This window comes from Thermobia domestica, chromosome 14, assembly GCF_964235325.1.
Source record: "Thermobia domestica chromosome 14, izTheDome1.hap1.1, whole genome shotgun sequence".
Lineage (NCBI taxonomy): Eukaryota > Metazoa > Arthropoda > Insecta > Zygentoma > Lepismatidae > Thermobia > Thermobia domestica.
Window position 1 is genome coordinate 144428538 of NC_137467.1, and position 26894 is coordinate 144455431.

The following is a 26894-nucleotide window of genomic DNA, read 5'->3' on the forward strand; positions in this document are numbered from 1 at the left end:
TTATGGAACGGGAGGATGTTTTATTTTTGTAAATTATGGACGAAGTTGAAAGTGTATATGGAAAAAGTAGGACCTCGACCCAAAAATTTCCATGTGGCAACGTTGTAGATGAGTTGGAAGTACAGAAAGATGAAAATCAACTTTCTTCCAGCGCGGAATCAGATCTGTGGCAGAAAGTCTGTGGGAAGCTGTACGCGACTCTTATTGCAAGTATTTTGACTTTGTATTCTTTCCAATAGATCAATGTAGTAATTATTTTGCATATTTTAGATAAGACTTTTCATCTAGATGGTCCATAAACAAAATAAAATTTAATAATTGTGACTTTCACAGATAACTTCAAATGTTTTTCTTTTGTGGGCGGTTGATTGTGTAGGCTTGTCAAGACTTTTTGTATATTTACATTGTTATGAATTCTTAAGTTGATAATTAGAAGGTGAGCATTTTAAATCATTGATATCTCTTTTAACGTCACATCACTTTATATTTAGACGTTTAAAACATCATTACAGAAGTATGCTGTAATTATAAAGAACAGTGTTTGTTTAAATTTATTTCATTAATTTTAAAGTATTGAAGAACGATTGTGGGTTAGTAGCATACTGAAAATGTATTTAAGACTAATAGATAATTGTCAAAATTGACGTATCATCCCTTCATTGTAGTTAGTTTATCAAGTATATTTACAATTTCATGAACCGGCATCTCAAATGAAACAACTTCAGAACAATTCTGTATTGCGAAATAAAAAGTTATATTCATCACTTAAGCTATTAACCATAACTTCTTTTAAAAGAAGGGCATTTAACACAAAGAAAAGTTCATCATTTCTCATTGTTTGGTAATTTAAGTCTGAATTACCTTCCTAAGGCAAAGCATTGTAAACATTACTGGAAGTGGGTCAGAAAAAGTAACCTTAGAGTAGAAATGTCATGGTAAGTGGTACTTTTGTGTGCCAGATAAGTAGGACTTTTTTATTCTTTGTAATTTGTAGAACTAATATGAGGGTTACATTCATTTTAGATGTTTTATTTTGAAATTTTAATAAGCAGCGTATGTTCGCAAATGGCATTATCGTAACAGGGGCAAGTAGACTCGGTGTTCACGTCCCAAAAGCCTCGCAGATTTTCATACCAAAACCCGGGACATTCTATGAACTCTACAGTATATTCATAGTTAGGCAATTTCTTTGAGTTAAGTTCCAAACTTGGTCATCCGTTTTTAGCAAAATTTTGATTTACCGAAAAGGAATGAATAATTTGCTTGTTTGTGTGCTTGATAATGTGTAAGAGAGCGAAAGTTGTTCTTATTTTCTTATATAAGCGGTTTTAAACATGAAACTATTTGGCAAGCGAAGGGAACTACCAGGCGCAAAGTTACTTCATGGAAGGATTATGGGAATGTAATCAGCATTTGTTTAGTAAACATGGCTGGTGATCATCAGGAAAATCTATTAAAAGTAAGTAAAAGTCATGGCTTCATAAATCTAAAAATAAATTGTAGAAAATGCGGTGGCTTAAGTTTAGAGTTGCCCCTCCAGTTTCAAACCTACAAAGAAGCAGTAAAAAGATTAAAACGTGCAGTTTTACTATACAGATCCAGATTTCGTTTGTCTCAAAATCAACTTTTTGCAGTTACACCCACGCGATATTAATCAAATAAGCTTCTAGATACAGTCTTCGAGGCCTATTTGAAGTGGAAAAATTAACAACTAAAACCCCTAACCACAACGACAATAAGAAAGAAAGCGGGAGGAAATGGGGTAGGAAGGGTCTATACAGTATTTAACGACACTATTCCAATATTCGTCTAGTGAACTGAGGAAGACCTCAGTTGGGATGGCAGGTTATCGGATCCGAACCAGGCCTCCTGATTGCGAAGGAAGAACACTAACCATTAGTTAAGTAGGTGATACTGTAGCTATTTTAAAAAATGGTTGCGCTAGAAGAAATTCAGCAGTAGGATCAGGGGCTAAAATAGAGAACAGATGATGAAAATAAATATCTTCCGAGTGTGCAGTGTCAAGAGGTAACCTGATGAATTACTGCACATGAAAGCCAATAATTACTAACTCTCAGTTGTGTGTGGTGTAAGTTGAATGTGCACTCCATTTAGAATTTCGAATCTAATACTGTTACAAAGATGAATAAATCAGTGCTAGTAACTTTGGTATTAATGATGAAGTACTAACCTGGAACTCCATTTGAGCATCCGATTTCCTAATGTAATCGTATACGTTTCAATGACTCTGTCTTTATCATCGGTTTGTAATTGAAGGAATATTTTATATTAGTTCATAGACTTGTAATTGTAAAAACCGAAGAAATTTACAAGTATAAGGTGGTCTATTTATCTTAACACGCCCTTGTAACTCAAACTAATGACTTAAAAAAACGCTGATATTTTGTACCATGCAGATACTGACGGGGAGACATTGACATATTATGTAATAACACTAGGTTAACAGTGTTGCTGTTATATTTAATCATAACATCAACATGGTTGTATTATTTAAATCACAGACCAGGATATTACAAATTTCAAATCTAAGTTACATGTGAAACTAAAACTTTTGAGTATCAGATTTATTATTCAGTATTATAAACTAAGGACGCTATAGTATCATATACATCAACATTTTAAGGGCGTCTACAGCAGTACCGGTGATAACGAAGTACGGTGGACGAGGCATTTTTTTTCAAAAGGACTTAAACGTCTAATACTATCAACATGATACCATGTATTTCGAATAATTAGGAACCAGGTTACAAGAGACAAAGTTGTAACGGTAGCAGGACTTTGTGGACACCTTGTATATGTTATAGTATATTATAATATATAGGGGGTATTAGAGTATTGCTTTGTTAACAGCGAAAGCTAAACTGAGAAATTTGTTACTAAAATAAAATTTAAAAAAAAAGGAGTTGAACTTACGACAAGGAATCATCGAAACGTATACATTTATATTAATAAAACGAGTCCTTAAGTGGAGTTTAAGATTAGTATTTGATTATTAAATATGCATCCTATCAATTCATTTTAGTAACTTTGGTAATTGTTTTTCTTCTTTTTTTTAGGTTCCACACCACAATGTCGAGAGTGTTTCTCTCGTTGACGTTAGTACTCATCATAGGGGCCAGCTTCGCAATACCAAAGCCGGAAGAAAAGAAAGAGAGAGTTCTAAACAAGGTGAGCTGTCATAAACACCAGATCGTGAAATATCTTTAAATAAGTAAATAAATGTAAGAACTCTGGATATTTCGTTGGCTTGAAACAGTATCATTCAGTAATAAAACTGACTTTATTCTAAACACTAATAAAGCGAATGGAGTATATGGAATTTATTACTAAATAAAATGTATTAACTGTTTTGTATTCCTGAGAGAATAAAATCCAATATTTCGGGTAGTTTATCGGGTATCCATTGTCAAGGACTGTAAAGGCTTAAAACATAAGCAACCGCAGGATATTCACATGCTTAAAACTTCATGTTCAGTGGAAATCTTTATTTTTTAAAAAATGTGACGTTTTTAGCCTAGTTACGTATTATATTTTGGAGACTACCCTATGTATGCCTTTTTTCCCCACATTTTATTACTTTAGGAATACCAAAAGGTTAGTACATTTAATTCGACTTTATTAAACCTGTATATTTGACCTGCAAGATTTTCAGGAACCAGTCTGTTCTTGTTTCGTCGACCACGATTCACGTACTAAAAGCTAAAGCCAAGACTGAATTCACATTCGTAATAACCAAAATTACAGTACATGGGTTTCATAATTTGTTGATATGAAAACAATATAAGCACTTGCTAGGAGGCACTTATTCTGAGTGTTAGTGAATGCTTATCGTTGTTGGCTTTTCAGTTATATTTTATAATTTTGTGTGTTCCAGTTTTCGACAAATTATTAGGCTGGTATGAATGAAATTCCCACTTTGTCGTCAGGTGGGGAAACTCACCCCGGCAGTACATCACAGGAAGGGACTAAAGTCTTTCATATAACGTTACAGGATTTGTACACGTCCAACAAATAAAATAGGCGGTTAGGAGGCAGTGCGATGTTGAAGAGGGTCGTATGAAAGTGCACTAGAGGAAACACTCAATTGCGAGTGACTTTTCTGTACGAATTCAAACGGACATTCTGCACAGCAAGGGGGCCGCGGTGGCTTAGTGGTAGAGCGTTCACCTCTGGTGCATGGGGTCTCGGGTTCAAACCCTGCTCCCGCCAAGTGAACTTTGTGGTGGACAAACACCGTGTGCGTGGGTTTTCTCTGGGTTCTCCCGTTTCCTCCCACTTTCTTCATTCCACCATTTCATTCATTTCTCATAATCACCGTCTCCTTTAGCCTAACCGGCATAAGCGGGGGACGTAAAACTCAAGAGATTTTTCTGCACAGCAAGGCGCAAAACACAATAACAGTACATTTGAGCCAAGAATGATGAGTGATCACACTATTCACTGTTGGTTTGACAAATTTCGTTTCGATAACAGCATAATGTGCTTCGTGGGCGTCGATGAAAGTCATGTTGGGATTAGCTCTTCAGGAACTCTGTGGAAGTGTTGGTGCTGTTGCTGACGAGTTAGGCATACACCGTATTACTGTCGTTCTGTGGATCCGTGCAGTCGGTAAGGTGAAAAAGGTAGCCTCATGTATGCCACATAAATTGACACCGACCAACAAGAATGGAAATCTTCAGTTCTGTGAGGAACAACCAGGAAAGTTTTACTATGACAACCATAAACCGTCAGTGGATCGTGATCAAAGTCCAGGAAGGGTTCCAAAATCCCTAGAAGATGTTGCTGGTATGTGATCTGTGGTGCAGTTGATCCATTACGCCTTTATTAGACGAGGTGGATTCATTATTGCGGATCCGCGAAGTAAACTTCGTGGTGGACAAACACCGTGTGCGTGGGTTTCCTCAGGGTTCTCTCGTTTCCTCCCACTTTCTTCATTCCACCATTTCATTCATTACTCATCACCGTCTCATTTAGCCTCACCAGCATAACTGTGGGACGTAAAACTCAAAGATTTCATTTCATTTCATTATTGCGGATCGTTACAGTGCTGAACTCCATGAAATGCACCGCACCTTTGTCCGCAAGCGTCAAGAAATATACAAAGACATGATGTTTTCATGTTGTATGACAATGAACCGCAAATGTAGCTCGCAGACTCTCCTTGAGTTGAAGTATGAAACCCATCCGCATCTACTCCTGACGTCTCTCCCATCAACTACTACTTTTTCTTCCGCCATTTCGGATCACTTACTGGGAGGGAAGACTTTCTTGATGATTGGGTGATGGAAAGTGCGGCTGAGGACGATTCCGCATTGCAGACTCCAGATTTCTTTCTCCACAAGGGGGGAGGGGGCTTAGTGGTAAAGCTCTTTCTTCTCGTATGTGGGGTTCCAGGTTCGATCTCCGGCCAAATAAGTTTGTGGTGTCCGTGGATTTTCTTATGGTACGTCCGTTTCCTCTTACATTGTCATTCCACCAGTTCTCCCATCATCATTCATTTGTCTGAATCATCGTCTCCCGTATCTTGAAGAGCATAATCGTAGGACATTAAACTCAAAAATTTCATTTTTCTTTCGCCACGGGATCCAGTCGTTGGCTGAGCATGGCAGAAGTATATAGTTGCAGACAGCGACTATTTTGATAACCAAGTAATAATTTGTTTTCGTTTGTTTGCTTTTTGGAAATTACTCACATTGGCATCAAACCTAATATGTGAATACTTCCTAGATAGTAATTATACTGTTTGCGTATGATGAAATTATACAATTGGCGTATTTCATTTTGATTATTATTAGTCAGAATTTTCTTTTGGTACTTTTGTTTTCTTCTTTGTACATTGTGATCGACAAAGGGAACAGAAGGTTCCTGAACATTTTCAAAGGTCCAAATTGTGCACAAAATGCGCTTCAAAATTGCCCATATATTACCACAAATCAGGGAGAAACTTTCTTTGCGGAAGTTGTAGGAAAGCTTGTCCGAAGGTATAAGGGCCATTATCGCAATGGTAGCTATGTTGTAAAGTAGCAGAGGATTATATCTACTATTTGTATACAATAAAGTTTGTATATTCATATTTTTCTTCATGTTTTACGGGCAGTTGAAAAGAAAGAAAAAAAAAGTCATGTAGGTGTCGGAAATGTGACGCCGTTGCGGTAAAGTAAGAACTGTACGCTAGTTCATGATGACACGGCGATTGCTTAGCCGGTTCTATAGAAGGTTTGTAGTTGTTTGTTTTCTAATGTAAGTCGTTTGTATTAGTAAAACAATAATGTTATTTTTTTTTTCTCAAAGGAATTAAGTGATAAAGATCATTACGAAGATGGAGAACATAACCCAGATTACGACCATGAAGCTTTCCTTGGAGAAGAAGCAAAAACTTTTGATCAATTGACCCCTGAAGAAAGCAGGAGACGATTAGGGTAAGAGATAGAAATTATTAAGGGAAGTAATACATATTCGTGTCACAACCCTCATTTCTATGTTCCATGAATCCAGCTGGTGTGGATATTGCCTTCAGTATTTCGAAGAAAATTCCTTCTTTTTGAGAAGCTTCGGTTTACAAATTTATCTACTTACATAAGTATACTTGGAAAACAATAACGGCGGATTCCCTGGTTATATCGTCCTTGTTTTTGAGCACTGGTTCACATCGATGATTTGTTGTTTTAGTAACTTTTATACATTTAAATTGTATTTTTGTGGGGGTACATGTAATATGATTGGGTTAACCTAATAAAATACAAACTTTCCTTCCCTTTCTAAGGAACTGCAGCGAGAACTAAAATAAGTCTTTAAAAAATGTTACGCCAAATGCACAGAATTGAGCATGTGTGATTGTGGGTACAGGCGTGTGGGTATGTGCATTTGTACCTTGGAATATCATTCATGAGTCGAAGGAAATTGTTCATTAAACTAGTTCACTAGTTCATGAGCCGATTTGTTCGAGAAGAGAGCTTTCTTGAACCGAGGATCCATTGAACAATTTTAAATTGGTGCATATAATGATTTTTCGTGTTTAGAAAATAAAACTGTTTTACTACAAGTTAACAATACTACGTATTGATCTTTTAATGGTGTTCGATGCACAATAGACGCAGTAAGCAAGAGAGTAAATTAACAAATCATAAACATGCGTTATTTCACATCCTTATATAATGAAAAGAGGAAAAGGTGTTAAGTCGACCATGTCATTCCATTCGATTCCCGCTGGTGCCACGTATAATTTTATCAGTGGAATCGTTTGAAGTCTGCTATACTTGATGTACAAAGGGTGAAAAAATGCATGTAGGCATTCTCTAATGTAGAAACTGAATTGTCCAATTACAGCAGGAATTGAAGTATAATTGCATGTGGTCTAAGTGGGTGAGCACCTAGTTCAACTGGTAAGAATGCATGGCTGTTCAGGAAGCAGACTATGTGTCGCCTGTGAAGCTAGGCATTATGCTTTTGGATTGTCCTCATGCTTAGCTTCGAGCTGACTTTACCCTACGAGTAGATTTACCAACACTACTTGAAAATGGCCACCAAACGATCTCTCAGGATTTTGTTTCTTCGACACCTCCATGCCGTACCTATATTGGTTGTACTTACCTCATTTCTCTCTTCCTCTTGTGTTCGTCCCTGTCTAGTGTCACTAAACGCATTTTTCGTTTCCAACTCATTTGACAATTCCAGGGTGGAAAAAAATCATTTTTGTTTTTAATTTTAATTTATATTATTATTTTTAATTTAAATCGATTTTTTAATTTAAATTAACTTTTTCCTCGTATAATACAAGTCGCGAACTGAAAAATAAGCATTTGGAATTAGTATTACATGCTAATTATGCCATTTAAGTGAAAGTATAGGGGTTGAATTTTGAATTAATCCTCAATCGTTAACCTATATCAATCCCAAACATTGTTTCTTAACCGTTTTAAATTCTGGCGTTTTTCTCTAGGTAAATTATAGACTTTCAGTCAAGCAGCTACACCATCATCCCTATTTATCTTAGGATCATGGTTCATACCTCATTCTCTTCAGAATAAAAAGGCCTCTGAAACGGTAACATTCACATTTCCCTATCATGTCCCTGAAGCGGGAAATTTTGAGAAAAATCGGGATTTTTTTCTGATCTTTTTCCCAAATTTTGATCCCCTCTGGACTCTCTTGTGTTAACGCACAGATCTCAAAATCAATAGCGAAATACTAAGGGGCGTACTAAACGTGTGTACAAAATTTCAGGCTTCTACCTTGAATAATAAGGGCGTGAAAAATTTTTAACAATGAGCTAAGAACATCCCCAAAATACCACAGATGACCCGGATGCAATATAAAAATTTTCCCAGACATCTCTATTTATCCTAGGATCATGATTTGTAAATTATTCTCTTCATAATAAAACAGATTTTCATTCAAATGTCTCCATCTTGTATCCGGGGTCGGAAAATCACGAAAAAAAGGGGTTTTCAGTTTTATTTTTTACCTCTCTGGACCCCCTTCCCCTGTTTTAAGGCAGAGTTCTGAAACAAATCTGAAAAATACTAAGGGGTGCACTGAATGAGTGTGCAAAATTTCAATCTGCTAGGTCCAAAAGTAAGCCCGCGAAAAATATCCCACAAATACCCGATTCCTGTATAAAGCAGGATCTCAGGTAACAATTTCCTAAGATCCTTATTTCTATATCATTCTCTTCAGAATAGAACAGCCTTTCAAACGATATCATTCATATGTCTCCATCTGAGGCGGGAAAATCGCGAAAAAAACTTTTTTTGTTAAAAATATCTTTTTTTTTCTTTACATTTTTGCCCCTCTAGACTCCCCTGTTTTCACGCAGAGATCTGAAAATACTATGGGGTGCACTGAACGAATGTGCAAAATTTCAGTGTTCTGAATGCAAAATGTAAGCCCGCCAAAAATTAATAAAATTAGGGATAACAAAATATCTTTTTTAAATTTATGACGTCATCACACCTTATGTCGCGACGCAGAAAGGCGTGAACGCACATCACGACATATATAAATTTCGCCTAAAGTTATGAACTCAAAAAAATTTCGGAGAGGGGATAGGACCTCTCTAAATACGCCCTATTATCTGGGAACAAACAGACGCGCACACAAAAGAATTTTCATTTTAAATGTCGATGGTGATTTTCCCGTTGGAATAGTTATGAATTTAAAAACCCGAACCCAATGTTACGAAGAGAAGAAAGCAGGATTGCTCCGTTACCCCTTCAAAACGGGATTTTCCCTTATCATCCTTTGCATGATACTTCTTTTCATACTGTACTATACATATTGAACATTTGAGTCTCATTGTATTATGATTATTATCTTCCATAGTCGAAATAACAAAACAGAAACGGGATTTTACTTATTTTCACTTTAAATTAGTTTATTTCGGAATTTGATTTAAATCAACGATTTTTATTTTTTAAAAAATCAAGTGATTTAAATCGGACTGATTTAAATCAATCCACCCTGGACAATTCCGACATGAATTTGACTTTTTTTTTTTAATCTTCCGTACTAATTTGAGCCTTCCTTTACCCTTGCTGTGTAGCTCCGGCAAGAGGTTACTATCCCACTGTGTTACTAGTTCTACACTAGTGCTTTTGTCACTGTCTTTGCATTTTTCCTATCTTGTACTGTCTTTCGTGACATACTTGTTACTAAAATTTAGACATTAACCGATGCAAAAGAGCTGCAGTATAACACATCTAATCCCAATCTCGTACTCGTAGTCTTTAGGAAGCGGACTGAGTTGCTTTGTGGTTAACGCAGCAGCATGGTAACCTGAAGTCGATTTTTGTTCCAGTTGTACATTTTTTCATTCTTCATATACAGTTGAATTTGGATTTATAGGGAAGTGGTATGAAAAAATCGGTGACTGTTTCCATTTATGATATATAATCGACTATATATTATTATTTTTTTAATTTCAGTTTAATTGTAGATAAAATAGATAAGGATGGCGATGGGTTTGTTAGTCAGGATGAGCTAAAGACGTGGATACAATATACGCAGAAGCGTTACATTGTGGATGACGTAGACAGACAGTGGAAGGCCCATAATCCTGAAGATAAGGAGAAAATTGAGTGGGAGGAATATAAGAAGATGGTCTATGGTTTTATGGATGGTAAGTCTTAATAAAGGCTGACAGTTGTTTTAACAGTAGAACGCCCAACGGTAGAGGGTTTGTCCTTTCTGATTTCCTATGGTATTATAAAGGACTTTCAAGGAAAACAACAGTTCACCTCAAATGCCGAATAATGGCAACGTGTAGTAGTGTTGTAATAAGTTACTTTTATTCCAGTGTTTATTACGTATTGATTTTTTGGTGTAATACGTTATCTAATTTATAATAATAATACATATTGCTACAGGCAGTGAACAATTAATATTTACAGTAAAACCTATCTATGTTGGCCACCATTGGTTCTATTGAAAAGTGGCCAACTTACAGAAAATAGATATGATTGGTGTATTTCTAGAATAGAATTTCTAGTATTACTTGATTGTAAAATTTTAATAAGCAATGGCACGACAGCTACTTTTAAATAATGTATATAATGATCATAACAATATACAATACTAGAAATAGTTATTACAGTATGTTTATTACATCTACACGTAATAAATTTACTCATGGCGGTTTATTGTAGACACATTTCTTTAGGGTAAACAAATACGTACAACCATTTCCTGAATTCCTATATGTGCTTTTTCTTATATCTTTCTTCACCACTCCTTTATCAGGGTAGTGTTCTGGCCATTGACCTCCAAGAACAAAGCGTGGAGTTCATACTGCTTTGTCTCCAGTCACAAATACAGAATATGTGCCTCTCATGGGAATGCGAGAGTTAAGAAAAATAACAAAACGGTATTTTGCATGGCCAAGATACGCAGGTAAATTTATTATCATCATTATAGGGTGAACATTACTTCCATGCGGCCAACTTCCAAGATAGATAGGTGGCCAACTTACAGCGTAATAACTAACGAATGTCTTAAGTAGGTTAAGACGAACCAGGCCAAGATGAGCAAGTGGCCAAGTTGACAAGTTTTTCTGCATTTCTACTCAATTAATTCCTGTAATTTTATTGACTTGTAAAACAAAGATAAGTAAGTAACATACGAATATTAATATTTACATTATAGTTGACAGTGCTGAATGTATCACAAATTGTTACATGCTACACATTCGCGTAAGTCTACATTGTAGAACCCACCGCAAGAGTTTTCGCCTTAAGTTCATAGAGAACATAGCGTCATTGTTCTCTGATGTGGAAGAATAAGTAGAAAAGAATAGAAATATCTGGAGAAAGTCTTTCTAACAAACATACATTGAAAAGACGTGCTGAACCTAATTTCTCACTTTCCTAAAACAGAAAATGGGCCCAACCTCGCACGCCTTTCGCGAAACAAAATACTGTATTATGGTGGACAGCGTGATAAATGCATGGGAACTGTTGATTGATAACAATGTAATCGCGCATTCAAAATACCGAACAGAAACATGTTCTTCGTGTGTTGAAGAATCAGGGGTGGTGGTCAGTCGACATAAGTGGACTCGAACCGTTTGTAACAATAGTGTATGCACATGGTGTGTCACGTTACAATACAAGGTAACCAAAAAGGTTTTTGCCTTTATTCGCAATTAATTCTTGAGGTTGTGAATTGCTTTTTTGTAAAACTGTACATATCATGCTTTGCCACCCCCGGATAGATATAACCATTTAAAACTTAAAATTATAGAAGTGAGATGACAATAAATGTAAGAAAATCACTAATGCGCAAGAAAAATAAGAGTAATATTTCATCATGTGAACATTTTTTTTGTAGATATGGATCAGAATGAGCTAGACCGGGGCGAGGAAGGTTTTTCTTATCAAGACATGTTGCGCCGTGACCAGAGGCGCTGGACTGTAGCTGATGTGGATGGTGACAATGCGTTGACGAAAGAGGAATTTGCGGGGTTTCTCCATCCAGAGGAAGCAGGCCACATGCGAGATATCGTTGTGCTCGAGACAATGGAAGATATAGATAAAGATAAGGATGGCAAAATATCATTAAAAGAATATATTGGTAAGTTATGGTTTTATTTTGAGTATCTTTCGCTGAAGTTCAGTTACATTTTTCCTCGCATATGCTTGTTTGATTTTAGTTTACGTTATGTATACAGGGTGGGTGAAAAATAACTAGCAATTTGTAATAATCTAGAAATTATAACATTTCATGTTGAAAACGGTGCCATAATATAAAGTACGAGGGATGATCAGAAAGTAAGGTTACAAAATTTGCAATGAAGCTTATATATATTATTTCATACAACCAATACAGCCAACAGATAGTACATACATTAGGTTATTTTTCGACATAGTTTCCATATCGGTTGAAGCACATGTTGCATCGTGGGATGGGTTTGAAGATTCCATTCTGGTAAAAAATCCTATTCTTGCGTGTTCAGCCACGTTGGGACGAAGAGCTTCATCTCCTTGTCTGAAGCGAAGCGATGGCCTCCTAGGTATTCCTTCAAGTGAGGGAACAGGTGAGTCTCTTGGAGCGAGGTCATGGGGGCGCGGTGGCTCAGTGGTAGAGCGTTCACCTTCGGTGCTTGGGATCCCTGGTTCAATCCCAGCTCGCGCCGTGTGGACTTTGTGGTGGACAAACACCGTGCTCGTGGGTTTTCTCGGGGTCACTTTCTTCATTCCACCATTTCACTCATTTCTCATTATCACCGTCTCCTTTAGCCTAACCGGCATAAGCGTGGGACGTTGAACTTAGATTTCATTTCATTTTTCTTGGAGCGAGGTCCAGGCTGTAGGGAGGATGGTCGATGATGTTCCAGCGAAACTGCTTCAACAGCATGGTGGTCTTCTGGGCTCTTCGCCGATGACGTTTTTCTCTACCAGCTGCCGGTGAATTTCAGCCGCCGTTAGTGTTTCGCCCACAGAAATCGAATAACTGAGCAGACTTCTTCGCGAGACCAGTTTTACAAACGAGTTGCCATTTGTGTTTACCTACAACTAGCACCGTAGGTTGCGGGTGGCTGAAATTCTGCATAGTTGCCAACTCCATGTTTTAAAATTGTCGCACACTCCTCATTCCTCTGTAATAGACGAAACTTCAAAAATATTGGCCTTGTAACCTTAGTTTCTGATTCTTCCTTGTATTTAGATAATTTCATATTGCGTGCTTCACTTAGCTTATTTATTGATCGCTGAAAGCAGTACACTCAATGTAAACAAACATGGCGAACCACTTACCTGTATATGTGTGAATTTTCTAGATGTTGACTTGAACGGTGTGTACCTCACGAATGATCAGCAAGAAGTTCAGATGTGATATTCTCATTTCATGTGATATTTTTCATGTGAGGCTACACTAAGGAGGAGATGTATTAAGTCCAAAGCTCACAGTGTGAAGGAATTGGAGGCACGATTCAAGAAGTTATTACCAAAATCGCAATTGATTTTCTTCAGCAAAGTATTAATTGAATCGGTAGCCATTTGAGGAAGCTGGTTAACAACACAGGTGCCTGTGTTGAAGTTCAACATAATATGTTTAAAAAAAAAAGAACGTAAGAAAACAAAAGAATATTATTCTTTTGTTTTCTTACGTTATAAAGGACATGCACGAATTTTCCTAACAAATAAGTCAATATTACAGAACTTACAACAGTTTAATACCTAGTTATTTTTCATCCGTTCTGTAGATAAGAGTAAATAGTTACCAGAACTTCGTTAATAACTTCGAATAAATACACCAACTATAGGATGCATTTTCCTTATTTAAAAGACAAATCTTTTCCTGACATTCATGTATTAAATTATAACACCAGTGAAAGTGATAAATCAATTATATTTTTAAGGTAATATAGTTATTATAAATTGTTTACTGAGTTTTTTTCTAATAAGTATTTAGTTTTTCAACATATTATCGCCTTCACAACTACTGGAAAAGAAATAAAAAAAAATATTCACATTACAATTGAAGTCCTAATAAGTGATTAAAACCATAACATTAGTGTATTTGAAGTTATTATATTCATCACGGTGTGGTTTATGTATTTTGTTGTTAGGTTGTGAGAAGTATGATTAAGAATACTTATGATTTTTCATTACTGAAGCGAGTATTAGCGAAGCTTCTGTCATTCGACTCGATCGGCATCTTGTGTGCCTGTACAACCGTCTCTGTCCCACGATAACGCCCACAAAACATGATTTTTTTTTTTTAAGTGTGAATGACAAAGGAAGAATTCCCCTCCTTCCGATTTTTAAAAGAACTTTCATGATAACTTCTATAAAAATTTTCACAGTGTAGGGCATGTGTTTACTGAGATTTGAGGCATTGAGAATAGATGTCTCTGTAGAAACTTGTGCAAAGTAAATGACAGGTAGCAATTCCAAAGAGTATTCCCAACTCATTTTTTAATGGAAAAATGATTAATGAAGAACGCTTTAACAGACAGTAGACAAGATGTACGAAACAATTCAGATACCACCAAAATGGCTGCCATTTTCATTTACTCCTATGGACATGAACAGGATTCGTTAATGGACTCATGTGCTTCTTCGTGGCAAAATGGCTAAGTGTACATTTTATACATGTGGTTCCGAATTAGATTCTCAGTGGAAGAGTATTTCCTCATAAATACCTGCACTCGGATTTCACATTAAGCAGTGGATCTTGTCTCCCATAGAAGGGGTGCTGAAAAGAGATATTAGTTCCACTAGTCAGTCAACTGTAATTGCGTCGTGATGTTGAGACAACGAAAACTCTGTCGACAATGTAATCATGACGTAATACTTACGAGGGTGCAAAAGTGGATGCAGCTAAGGCATTGATCACACTAACGTTTAAAGTTAGGGAAATGCCTTAAAATACGCTGGAAGTTAGACGCATCTGCTGTGTTCCTCAGCAGAATTTCATGAAAGTATTCAGAAAGTTCTTTTGCTCAAGCGGCAGAAGACACAAGAACACAGAGGATATAAAGAACATCTCAAAGAATAAGTGTAGATTCGAAAAGATGGTGATAAAAGGTTATAAAAAGGATCTTTAGAAATAAATTTAAGGAGCACCCAAAGGCGTTAAAACTTCAAGCTTTGAAAGAACAAATTAAACCAAAAATTTAGATGCTACAGGAGAAAAAAAAAGGGGGGGGGGGAATTTGTTGGTTGGAGACAATCGAAGAGACACATTATGGTTTGAGTTTATTCAGAGTACTGAGACATTAAATATATAATTAGTACACATTTCCGTTCGGTACGAATTCCAAGTTTTTTGTAGAATTCCAAGTACAGGAAGTTCGAGTAAATAAGTATCCACAGTAAGAAAGTAAGCTTACTGGGTTAAAAATAATAATAATAATAATATTAAAGTAAAAAAAAAAAAGTGTGGGATAGATAGATAGTGTTGAATAGATAGTCCTGTTTTCATGAAACCTTTTGCGTCTGGCTTCCCATCCTGTCGTATCAGTAATATTTCTCTTCCAAAGTTGAGGATCATTTATAATTATATGATAATTAAATTGAATAACTTACCCCATGACAAAACATTTTACTGTTTTATATAGTAAAGATCAGATTCGCAGGCTATACTCAAAATCAAAGTGCCTCCTTTCTTTCGAAAATAACACAACTACTTTGTTAAAGAAATAAATTGCTTTCGCTTGAACAGACAATCAGACGTGAGTTTGTAACGAACAAAGAACACAAGTTACATCATCATATCTTTTAGAGATGTCCTCAAATCGATCATATATGTCTGCTCTTATATATAATATCTCGTGGTCTGTGATTTTTTTTTTTTTTTTTTGAATGTTACTATAGTTCATTGTAAACGGCAGATACACCAATGTAGCTGTACCGATAGAAACTTTAGTATACCCATTAAATTTTCATCGATACAGCTGCATTAATATCTAGGTCGTTTACATTGAACTACTTACTGTAACATTAAAAAAAAAAAAAAAAAAAAAAAAAAAAAAAAAAAAAAAAAAGACCCGAGGTACACAATTAAAGTGCTTATGGCCTATGTTAAAGTGAAGTTCTTGATTTATATTAACTGTATCGAACTCCTGTTCCCTTCTAAAAAAACAAGTTAAATTTTTCTTTTAGAAATGTTGATACCACGTTTTACGTATGATTATGGTGGTTTGGTGATTGAGCTTTACTTTTGTACAGAGAATTGGTTCGATACTAGGTCTTGTAAATTTGTGGCGGACAATACTGTTTGCAGGGTTTCTCGGAGTTATTCTGCATTCTTTCACTTTTCATCCCACAATTCTTTCATCTTTTATGTACATTTATAGCACACAAATTATAGCTATGATACGTTAGTCTGAATATCTCCCTTTTTGTCAAATACTGGTTCATAAGTCAATAATATGTAAGGAATATTAACAAATATGTCGCTAATACATATATAAAACAAAACAACTGCTGCTAGATTATAGATATATAAACAATTTTATATGTAAAAACATATTTACCTGTGATTTTAGAAGTGAATGAAGTATAAATAAAAATAACAAAGAATTGTTTACATGGTGGTGTCTTTCGAAAGCATCAGGGCCGTCCTCTCATTGATTAAAAGTTATCGTTGAAAATGTTATGTATAGAAGCGGATACACTAGTTCACAAATATTACAAAATTTGCTCGTGCAGACTCACGAATTCGTATGAATTAAATAAATTGTTTATAGCCGCTTATTCACACGAATAGGACGGGAGTAATGTAACTGCGTGTATTAATATCAATTAATTTGTTTAATTCATGAGAATACGTGCGACCAAATTTTGTACGAATTTTGATTCAGTATAACCGCGGCGTAAGTCGTCGGCCAGCGATTGATCAAAGTAGTACCTTATATTATATTGTACAATGGGTACCATGTGGTTGATAGTTTGATTTTAGTTTAGTGTCCCTTTCAGCAGCGAGGCTATATGAGACGTGGATCTACAACATAGGGATCCGAATCACATGAGCTGCAACCGGAAATCAAACCCGGGGTCCCCACGCCAAAGGCGCATATGCTAACGACTTACCCACGACGCAGTTCACCATGTGGTTAACTTAGACCAAATCGAGTTACGACCGGGCAGTCGTAACCGAAGTCGGTTGTCGAGGGACCGTGGGGTGTCAGTGGTGCAGCCCTAACCTCTAGTGGGGGCGTGGGTTTCTGGTTCGGACCCCAGCCCGCGTCAAGTAGTCTTTCTGGTAGACGAACACCATGTGCGTGTTTTCTCAGGATTCTCCCGTTTTCTTCTAGTTTTTCATTCCATCAGTTAATGATCCATCTCATCACAGTCTTCCTTAGCTTCGGTGCTCAATAGAGGGACGTTAAATTAAAACAAAAATGTCTGTCGTACCTCGACGATTAACTAATTTTTTCCCCCTTAGTATTGTTTCAAATATATATTTTGTTAAACTAAAAAAATATTGTATTATGGTATAGTCTCTTTTTTTTTTCCTATTAGAAGTATTATTGTAATTCGTATCACTTCAATTTTAAAGGTGATATGTACAGAGGCAGTGAAGGCGAGGAGGAACCTAGTTGGGTGACAAATGAACGAGAACAGTTTACAAAATTCAGGGATAAGAATGGAGATGGATATATGGATAGTGAAGAGGTACGTATTTTAACTCAAGTCATTTGTACAATCCGCAGCAAAAAACCTGCAACATGAGCATGTAAGTTTATTGTGAAACTACGCCTAACAACGCAGAGAATCAACATAACGTTTAAGTGGCACGAATCAGGCCAGGAGAAATCCTCCCCTGCTCACTTATTTAGAAGCAAAAGACTTTGTCGTTTCAGAAACTTATATGCTTATGTTGCAGGTTTTTTGCTGCAGACTGTACATTCACTTGCATCTCATTACTGCTAATTTTAAATTGTTTCAGAAAAAGGACACTTTATTTACGTTTATCTGACAAGCAGAGATAATGTTACTATTTTGTGAATGTTACCAAGAACTGTACCCAAATAGGTAAATTCTTTCTCTGACTGCTTTACAAATTGTGATTGCTTTACAAATTTTTATTGTTTCCGTCCGGAATAAAATACATCACGAAAATTCGTGCTATATTTAATAGTAATAGTATATTTCTCACATGGTAAATATCCAAAAGCAGAAAATCTGCGAACGGTTGAGACATACCTGCCTCTTGTGTCTCAACTAGAGATGCAAAAAAGCCGGCTTTTTTGAATCGATGGTTTTTTTCACATAAAAAGCCGGCTTTTTTGGGAAAAAAACGAGAATTTTGGAAATTTTGGCTTTTTTCAACTTCATGATTTTTCTATCTAAATAGCTTTCTTATAGTATATTCTATAGTTAGATAAGAATTACATGACCTGAATGTGATATTTCGCTCTGAAATTCACCATCAAGATGGATGGAGCACATGTTTTACGAATTAAAGCTAACATGAAGAATGTAGTATTTGAGGGTAATTTTAGAGGCTTTTTAACTTTATTTTAACTTTTGAGTTATCGACATCTTTTTTCTTCTCTAGTTTGTCATCCGTGTTTCATTTCTAAGTCCGTAATTTTTAGTACTCTAGCTTCTAGCGCAAAAGTTAAACTTGCCCGTTTTTCTATTTATCCGTCAAAGCGTACGTTTTTCAATATATCCGTCAAACCGTACTTCCACATTTCTGTTATACTGTAGCTGTGAAGTGATTTAGCAATAATTTTCCGGACACAACCTTGAATACCAATTTATACAAATAATCAGTAGCGGATTTAGAAAAGTACTTTAGGAGGGTTTTTTCTGATTGTTTCGTTTCCTAAAAAGTCCTAATTTTATTTGGGAAGAGCTTGAAGTTTATGAGTATAGGCATAACTAATATTTCGTTTCGCTTATTTGTTTAGCAATAATCTTCCGGATAAAACTTTAAAAATCATTTTATACTGAGAATCAGTGGCGGATTTAGAAAAGTATTTTGGGAAGGGTTTCTTACTAATGTTTAGTTTTTTTAAACATTCGTAATTTTTATTTGACGGGAGCTTAAAGTTTATGAGTAAAGGCATAAATAATAGATATTTCGTTTGTTGCAGACATTCCGTAACTTTGGAGAACGGGCTTCAGTCCGAAAGACCGCCCCCTAACCTTCGCAAAACCGTCACTGCTGGTAATTAGTAATAATAACGATTTAAAAACAATAAAAAAGGAAGTCGCCCAACTCTCAGTACACGCACTATTTCTACATTCACAGATGGAATGAAGAAAAGCTTTGTCAGAATGGTCGAATGCTGGTTGAATCCCGGACTTCCCGATAGAAGCGCAAAAGCTAATCACTCAGTCATGTTTGTTGTGCAGTTATATTTAGCTTAACTTAAATATATTCCGTAGTCTTTTTTTTTTTTTGGGGGGGGGGAGTTCCGTAATGATATGTTGAATCCCTCTTGTTAAAAATTCAGAAAACTTGAGGATTGGGTAAACTGTGATTGGGTAAACCACAAAAATAAAAAGAATGAAAAATGCGAATCGTGTGAACTTCATGGTAACGTTTCCAGATATCAAACCACCTGCAATAGTTTTATTTCCCTTTCACCTTTTAATCAAGGTGTCCCATGTTCAATTCTCGGTCGAACCACAAACCTTCTTTCATGCGTAACCCAAGTAGCGGTTCGGATGTCAGTTTAAGCGAAAGTCTTCTCCTTGATAACCTCGGTATTTCGTAAGGATGTTAAGCCTAAATATACGAAACAAACCAAATTGTATATTTCTGCATGCCTAAATGCGTGTTGTTTTATAAAGAAGCCAATATTGCTTAAATATATTGATAGAAATTGGCAAAATATATCGATTGCCTACGTAGCTTCCAACATTAGCTTGGATTGGACTTTCAATGATATCTACGTACCTGTACTAAATTTGTAATTTAATACCTCAGTTTTAGCGTACTGATTATGGTACGTTGACCTTTAAATTTTACATGCAAAGCAATAACAGGATTTTCCCGTTATTGTCTTACATTTCAAGTAATGACGGGATTTTCCCAATGGCTAGGGCGGGAGATTCTCAACTTAAGAAATTTACTGACCGCACTTCTTTAAGCTTATGGGAGTTCTTCCGGCATAACCCCGCTGTTGCATAATAACATCAAGGCGAAACAAACTTATTTCTGTGAATATGTAATATAAATACATAAAGCAAAAAATCTAAGTCAAAAAAGCCTGGTTTAAACCAAAAAAGCCTGGTTTAAACATCCCCCAAAAAACGGGTTTTTGGCATTTTCAAAAACAACCATGGCTCTTGCCAACTCTGCTTACTTTTGTATATAGGAGGTTAAAAAATTCTTATTATATACATTGGTTAATCCTGTGGAATTCATAATGTAAATATGTTGAAGAAAAATTGTTTGAAATATTTTTTCGAAATTCATAGTTTATTTTCGATGTTTCATATTATTATCAGCATCAACCACTAATTAAATGATTTTTTGTGTTATAGAGAAGCGATACAAAGTCTGTTTTATCAATTTAAAGCAGAATTTTCAAAAAAGCCCAAAATTTCCCAAGCAAAAAAGCAAAGCAGAAAAAACCGAGTTTTTTTCCAAAAAAGCCGGTTTTTTTCCGAGCCCTTGCATCTCTAGTCTCAACATACCTAAAGAGAACTTGTTGATACATAAGACATGATGTATGAAATTCTGTGCTTGTCCATTGTATAAATTTAGAATAAAAGTGATGGGATAAATATATAGTTTGGTAACAAGATTTCTTTCTAGTTTATGGGTAATGGAAAATCGTTGATATGTATAGGACGAGGTACGGTCATAAATAACACTCAATCGATAATCTTGAACTAACATTCAGTTAACGATCTTGAACTGCGAAACTCAGCAAACTGATGATGTAATAAACATCGAGAATTTGTTTTTAACTTGAGACATTTGCGCACACTAATGCAAGTGTTTCTGTAATAGGATTTCTAAATAAAAACTATGAACCAACTGGTTACTGTTTTGTACAATTCAACTTTTACGCTCCAGAATCCAGATTTTGAAGAAGGTGAGCAATTTAAGGATTGAAGATTTGTTCTTGCTGTAGTTCTTGCATTTGAAACATGCAGTCTGTGTGTGGGAAAAAAATAAATACATAAATAAGTTTTTAAAAAAATAGTAGTACAGGGGTAGAAAAAAATGTGCTTTACTATTCAGTTTTATATGTACGAAAAAAAATATATATAAAAAAATTAAACCACGAAATTTGCTACCGAATCAACAAACAAGTTACAAAATTAAATAGCAACTCTTGATATAAGTAGTTTGTTTAATACTCTTCGGACCAATTTTTGAAGCCAATATTTCGCTGGCTTAATATTCTAAGGTAAATAATTCTGTTTCATACTAGCTCTTCTGCTTCTTACCCCACACAAAAATATCTGCAACCCTGCTGGAGAAAGTTCTGGATTCGCCCGTGATGGTCATTAGGTCACATGGCAGTTTTCGAAATCGAAGTGATTCTACAGCTGAAAACGAGGAAAAAATTCCAATAAACGTAGGTCCAACGCGTCGTTTCGCTGGCCTCCTTCTTCTAAGTGCAATATCTGCTGAACAAATAAATGTTGACGTTGGGTCAAAAGAATGTAAAGAAGGTGATACCCCACCAAAGTGATGGCGCAAACACAAAAGGAGCAGAGCAAACTGCACAAGGGTACACCCCAAAGGAAGAATGTAATGTGTAGTCTAACCTCTGAATTCTGAAGATGCCTTTTTGTCGTGATCTGTATATTTTCACTTCCCTTCTCGTCACTTTGTATCTTATTGGTACTTGGTAGAGCAATAATCAACACCCTCTCCCGATTCTGTCATTTTTCTGTTTTGGACGCTGTAGGAAAATAGTTGCGAGTGGAACCATCGATCCAACAAACCACTTCGTTCGTGGTGTATTCTGTCGTATACATTTCTCCCCAACGCTGCAATGGGGAATCCCCATTTGCACGTTCCAATCGATCACTCAGTACATACGCTAAACATAACCAGGTCATTTTACGTTTGTACGTCACGTTCCCTACTGCATCTCGTTGGATGAATCCCCTTCTCCCTTTGGGGAGTCCCCTTGTGCAGTTCGCTCTGCTCCTTTCTGTTTAAACCATCATTTCGGTGGGGTATGATCTTTACATTCTTTTGACCCGACGTCAATATCTCTGTTTTGTTCAGCAGATATTGCACTAGAACGTCGCAAGGCTGCTGCTTGAAAACGCCGCCATGTTGAACCTATGTTTATTGGAACTTTTTTCCATTGTTTTTAGCTGTAGAATTAACTCCCAAAGATTTTCAGTCTTGTTCCTTTCCACCGTGTATATATAAGCCGTTATCAAAACAGTATATGAATGGGTATTTTCTTAAACGTTAATACAGTTTATCTTGTTAAGTCGAATGTGCTCTGATGTAACGACAAGTTTCGTCATTGTAACTTGTCAGTCTAATTGTGTTTGAAGGGGGGGGGGCGGGGGGGACAAATACTAAAGCGCTTATCTATGTTGCGAAGAATCCATAGTTCGAACCCAGCCTTATTGTGGTGGGTAACTTCATATTTGTGGGTTATTCTTGAGTTCTTTAATCTTCATTATTCCCTTGCACTTAATTTGTCGTCTGTAGCCTATAAATCATAAGTGCGGGACGTTAACCCGAACATACTGTTTTTGTTTTGTTATTCTTTGACTGGTTAACTTTTCCGCTTATTTCTTTTTCTTCTGAATTCTGAAAGAGTAGAACGAATCCGTTGTAACAGTGAAAATGGCCACATCAGTGCCATCTATTGCCAGATATAATAGTCTATTGCCAGATATAATACAGGAAACATGTGGAATTAATGGGATATGTGATCGTGAGTGACATATATTCCAAAACTGAGACATACAGATGGTTATCAAACTAATGGAGATACTTGTAGTTTGCAATACGTAAGATACATGAGGTTGTAACGTTGAGGATGTGTGTGCAGCGCCTAGCCGTTGTTAATAGTGTGTGAGGTAATCGTCTGTAGTACATTAAGAAGGAAATTTTACGAAAAGCTGAAAAACCCTCGAAAAGTTGGGGAATTTTAGGTACTGATTTTTACGTCTCACAACCCATTTCACTTTTTTACTTTACCAGGCTATTTGGCAGGGTATATTTTATAAAATAGTAAAGGGCAGGAGTGATATTTGTTTTACTGTTTCACATATTTTATAAAATAATTTGTTTTGCAAAATTCTTTTTTTTCTTTCTTCTAGATAGATAGGTAGATGGATGAGCAACCATCTGGTAAGGAAAACTATAGTTGCATTATATATAGACCTGAAAATCTGTGAATTTTTACCTGAAGGACCACCGAGCGAATGCGTCAAAAATGTCTGCGGGACTCGATCAGTACCCGGAACAGCCTATTTTTACAATCAGTCTGATGCAAATTCAGCCAAAACGAGCCAATTCGAGCTAAATCCTTTGTGTAGTTCCAAGTACTACTCGCTTCAAGTATCCTACATAGGCAATATAATTATTAATGATACTACTACTACTACTATAACTAATTATTATTATAACACCGTATATAAACATGGAATATAGGCGGTTTGTATCTGAATATTAAAAATTAGTTGACTGTCGATCTCGGTCGTCAAGAAATCTTCAGGAGGCAAGGACATCGGTTACGGAGGAGTTCAGGAGGAGCAAGTATTCGGGCTCGAGCCAAAAATTGTTAAAAGTTATAGGATTCCAGCCAAACATGTTCAAAACTGCTCGACCTGGGTTTAGGGTTGTCAACGACTCAAGCGGCTCGCTCACAGCTCGTTCACTATCGAGCCGAACCGAGAAGTGAGCCGAGCCAACAGCTCACCCAACCGAGCCAGTTCGAGCAGATGGCTCACACGAGCCGAACCGAACCGAGCTGATTGCTTACCCCAACCGTGCTTCTTCGAGCCATCGACTCAGTTGAGCTGACTGGAACCCAGCCTATGGACTCGTTTCAACGAAGCTGGTTCGAGCCATTGGCTGAGGTGCTTGGGCGATTGATCGTAGAAATTCAAACTCCGATGAGTGATGATTTCATAGGCTTGTTTTATTACAAGTTTAAACTCTTTAGTCAGTAGAGAAGAGGGCGTGAATCATGGGTCAGAGTTGATGACAATGGGTTTTGGTGGGTCACAGTGGATGAGAGTGGTTCATGGTGGGTGGTGGGTCAGAGTGGGTCGTGGGTCACGATGGGTGGTGAGTCAATTGGTTGTGGCTAAAGTTTTCATTGTCCCACGCCCTCTCTGAACTACAGTGTTGAAAATTAATCAGTGAAAATCAATTGCAATTGATCAATCAATTGAAAGTAATTGCTGTGGAAATCAATTGCAATTGAATGACTGAATTCAATTGTAATTACTTTCAATCGATTGATTAATTGCAATTGATTCTTCATTATTAATGGCCAACTGCAATTAACAATTACTTCAATTGTTAATTGCAATTAACAATTAAATTTACAGATTAATTGTTAATTGAATTGAAATTTGCCCAACACTGGTATTAACAAACATTTATGGTCAGTTCTGTAGCTCAGAATCCGAAACCACTATCTTCAACCTCGCTGACGGAACTGACTGCTCCATTATTATATTATATTCATGACTTATATGCCTTCGTTCCATAACATCCGAGTTGTTCTGCAAGCTAATGGTGGTCGTATTAAGCAGGTAAGTCTTTCAATGTACAATACCATCTGTATGTATCCTCTGGGAACGGAAGAGTTAGAAAAAAATGTTTAGATCAGCTTTCAAATTCCTTAACAATAATTGATTACATTCGATTTCCTTTGTTTTCAGGTAAAAAATTGGATAATTCCTCCTGATTTTGATCATGCAGAAGCAGAAGCTCGGCATCTAATTTACATGTCAGATTCTGATCAAGATAAAAAGTTAACAAAACAAGAAATTCTTGAAAAATATGATCTGTTTGTTGGATCTCAAGCAACTGATTTTGGAGAAGCATTAGTGAGGCATGATGAATTTTAACCTTAACAAAATAATAATTACTTATCGTAGTTCAATATATATACCATTTCTATATTATTTGGCGAGTATTTTTTATCATATATTTTTGCATGTGTTGTTTTTTATTTTATTTATAAACAAAGCATTACTTAACTGGAAGTAGATGTAATATTAACAGCTCTGAGGCACGTATTATTGTTTACAAGAAATGAAGCCTGAGCTATGGACTTTGTAATATTGTTTATTATTACTTTCTATAACAGGAAAAGACTGCACTTCGTTGTATGAATGCGTTGATAAATGTGTGAAAAGCGACAATAATTGTATGTAAATGTGCTTTTTTTTTAAAGTCTTCCTTTGTAAAGCTTTCTCACTGGGCATCTTATTTCCATAAGGTTCCTTTCAAGTGAAATATAGAACCGGAGTTTCGATCCCCAATAGTGTATATATGCGATGTAATGACTTTATACATTGTATGTACGCTATACGGTCAGGTGAGTCAGGAATTACTTCCCTCCAGCATTAAGAGAAGGTTCTATCTTCTTGGCATGGGAAGAAACCTGAGCCAGTTTCTGCGAATACTACTGTTTCACAGCACCTGTCACATTATTTAGAATTTAAACTCCAGATACGGCAGTCACAGGACTGTATGACAAATCGGAACTACATTCGAAGATATTTCACAAACTCATGTGTGAAGTACGATTTGTACTCGTAAGAAATGGTTTGCAGTTGGTTTTATCCACGTACAACCTTCACTTGCTTTTCTGTACTTTCCTATTCCCGGCACACTACATGACTATGCATATTGGTGCCACTTCTTGGTTTACAGAATTTTAGAACATTAAGATTTTATGGCAGTCTAGTTTCACTTGAATGAACCTTACACGAACACATAGCCAGCCCTTTTTTTATACTGTGTTTTTTGTATTTTATACTTTTTTTGTATATTTATATCCTTTATATGTTTAAATTATTTTAGCGATTTTTTTTTTCTTTCAAATGCCTACTGATGTATGAGAGATGAAAGAAAGTTTTATAAATGTGGAATCATAAAATATAGCGAGAAGCTAATATCTGATATTAATAATAATCAAACTATATGCATATGAACATTGTTATAACCATGAGCACGTAGATAACAGGTAAACAAGAAAATAAAAAGTAGTATTATAACAAAATACTAAGGCCAAGTGAATACATAGAAAGCACAGAATCCTATTAACTACTTCTATGTCCGTAATATTGTTTTCCTTCTCTCTAAATATCTGTAAAACAAAAATCAAAATTTTGAGACCATAAGTACAATAAAAATTGTGTGTGTTACTTACACTGAGACTAGAAAAGAGAAGATAATTTCTAATTTTCCCTGTCCACTTACAAATAATAATAATAATAGTAAAATAAGAATACCAGTATATACAGTGGTCTGAACATACTTGATTTTAAGATTATGTATATTTGCCATTCAATAGAAAGGAATATTCTATGTTATTCTCCACAATAGAGTAAAATTTAACAAATGTTACTTCTTGTTTGTTTGCAGAGACTTTTGTTTTCTCACTTCCTGTTTGTTTATTCGTTTATGAAGGTGTTAGTTGTCGACTGGTGGTGTGTTCAAGGTTTACAAAGTTGTACTAATTCCAAAAATGAAAGGTTTTTTTTTTTTTTTTTTTTTTTTTTTTAAATAATAAATATCTATATTTCATATGGTCAAACTTAACAAAACTGAAAATTCGCAAAAATGGAAATGCACCGTTTGGTAACTAATCCTTTCATATATTATGTAGCCATTATTACAGGTATTTCAGAAAGAGTTAGAAAGACTATATGCTTCGTTTTTTTATTTATTTTATATTAAATGATTGGTGAAAATTTGTACACAATTTATACAATCACGTTCAAAGTATTGCAGTACTC

The 26894-nt window shown here is 35.8% G+C and overlaps 1 protein-coding gene across 2 annotated transcripts; it reads left to right on the forward strand.

The window, feature by feature from the left end:
* Positions 1–26669, forward strand: scf (Calumenin B scf). Of its 2 annotated transcripts, none has more exons than XM_081739000.1 (7): positions 1–206; positions 3078–3189; positions 6313–6440; positions 9945–10138; positions 11845–12087; positions 17521–17636; positions 24807–26669. In XM_081739000.1, exons 1-7 carry the CDS (start codon positions 109–111, stop codon positions 24993–24995), a joined length of 1080 nt encoding a protein of 359 aa, XP_081595126.1. In that variant the 5' UTR covers positions 1–108; the 3' UTR covers positions 24996–26669. The 2 variants fall into 2 exon arrangements, with proteins under 2 accessions (XP_081595126.1, XP_081595128.1); XM_081739002.1 differs by having other exon boundaries at positions 7–210.
* Positions 26670–26894: the final 225 nt, after the last annotated feature.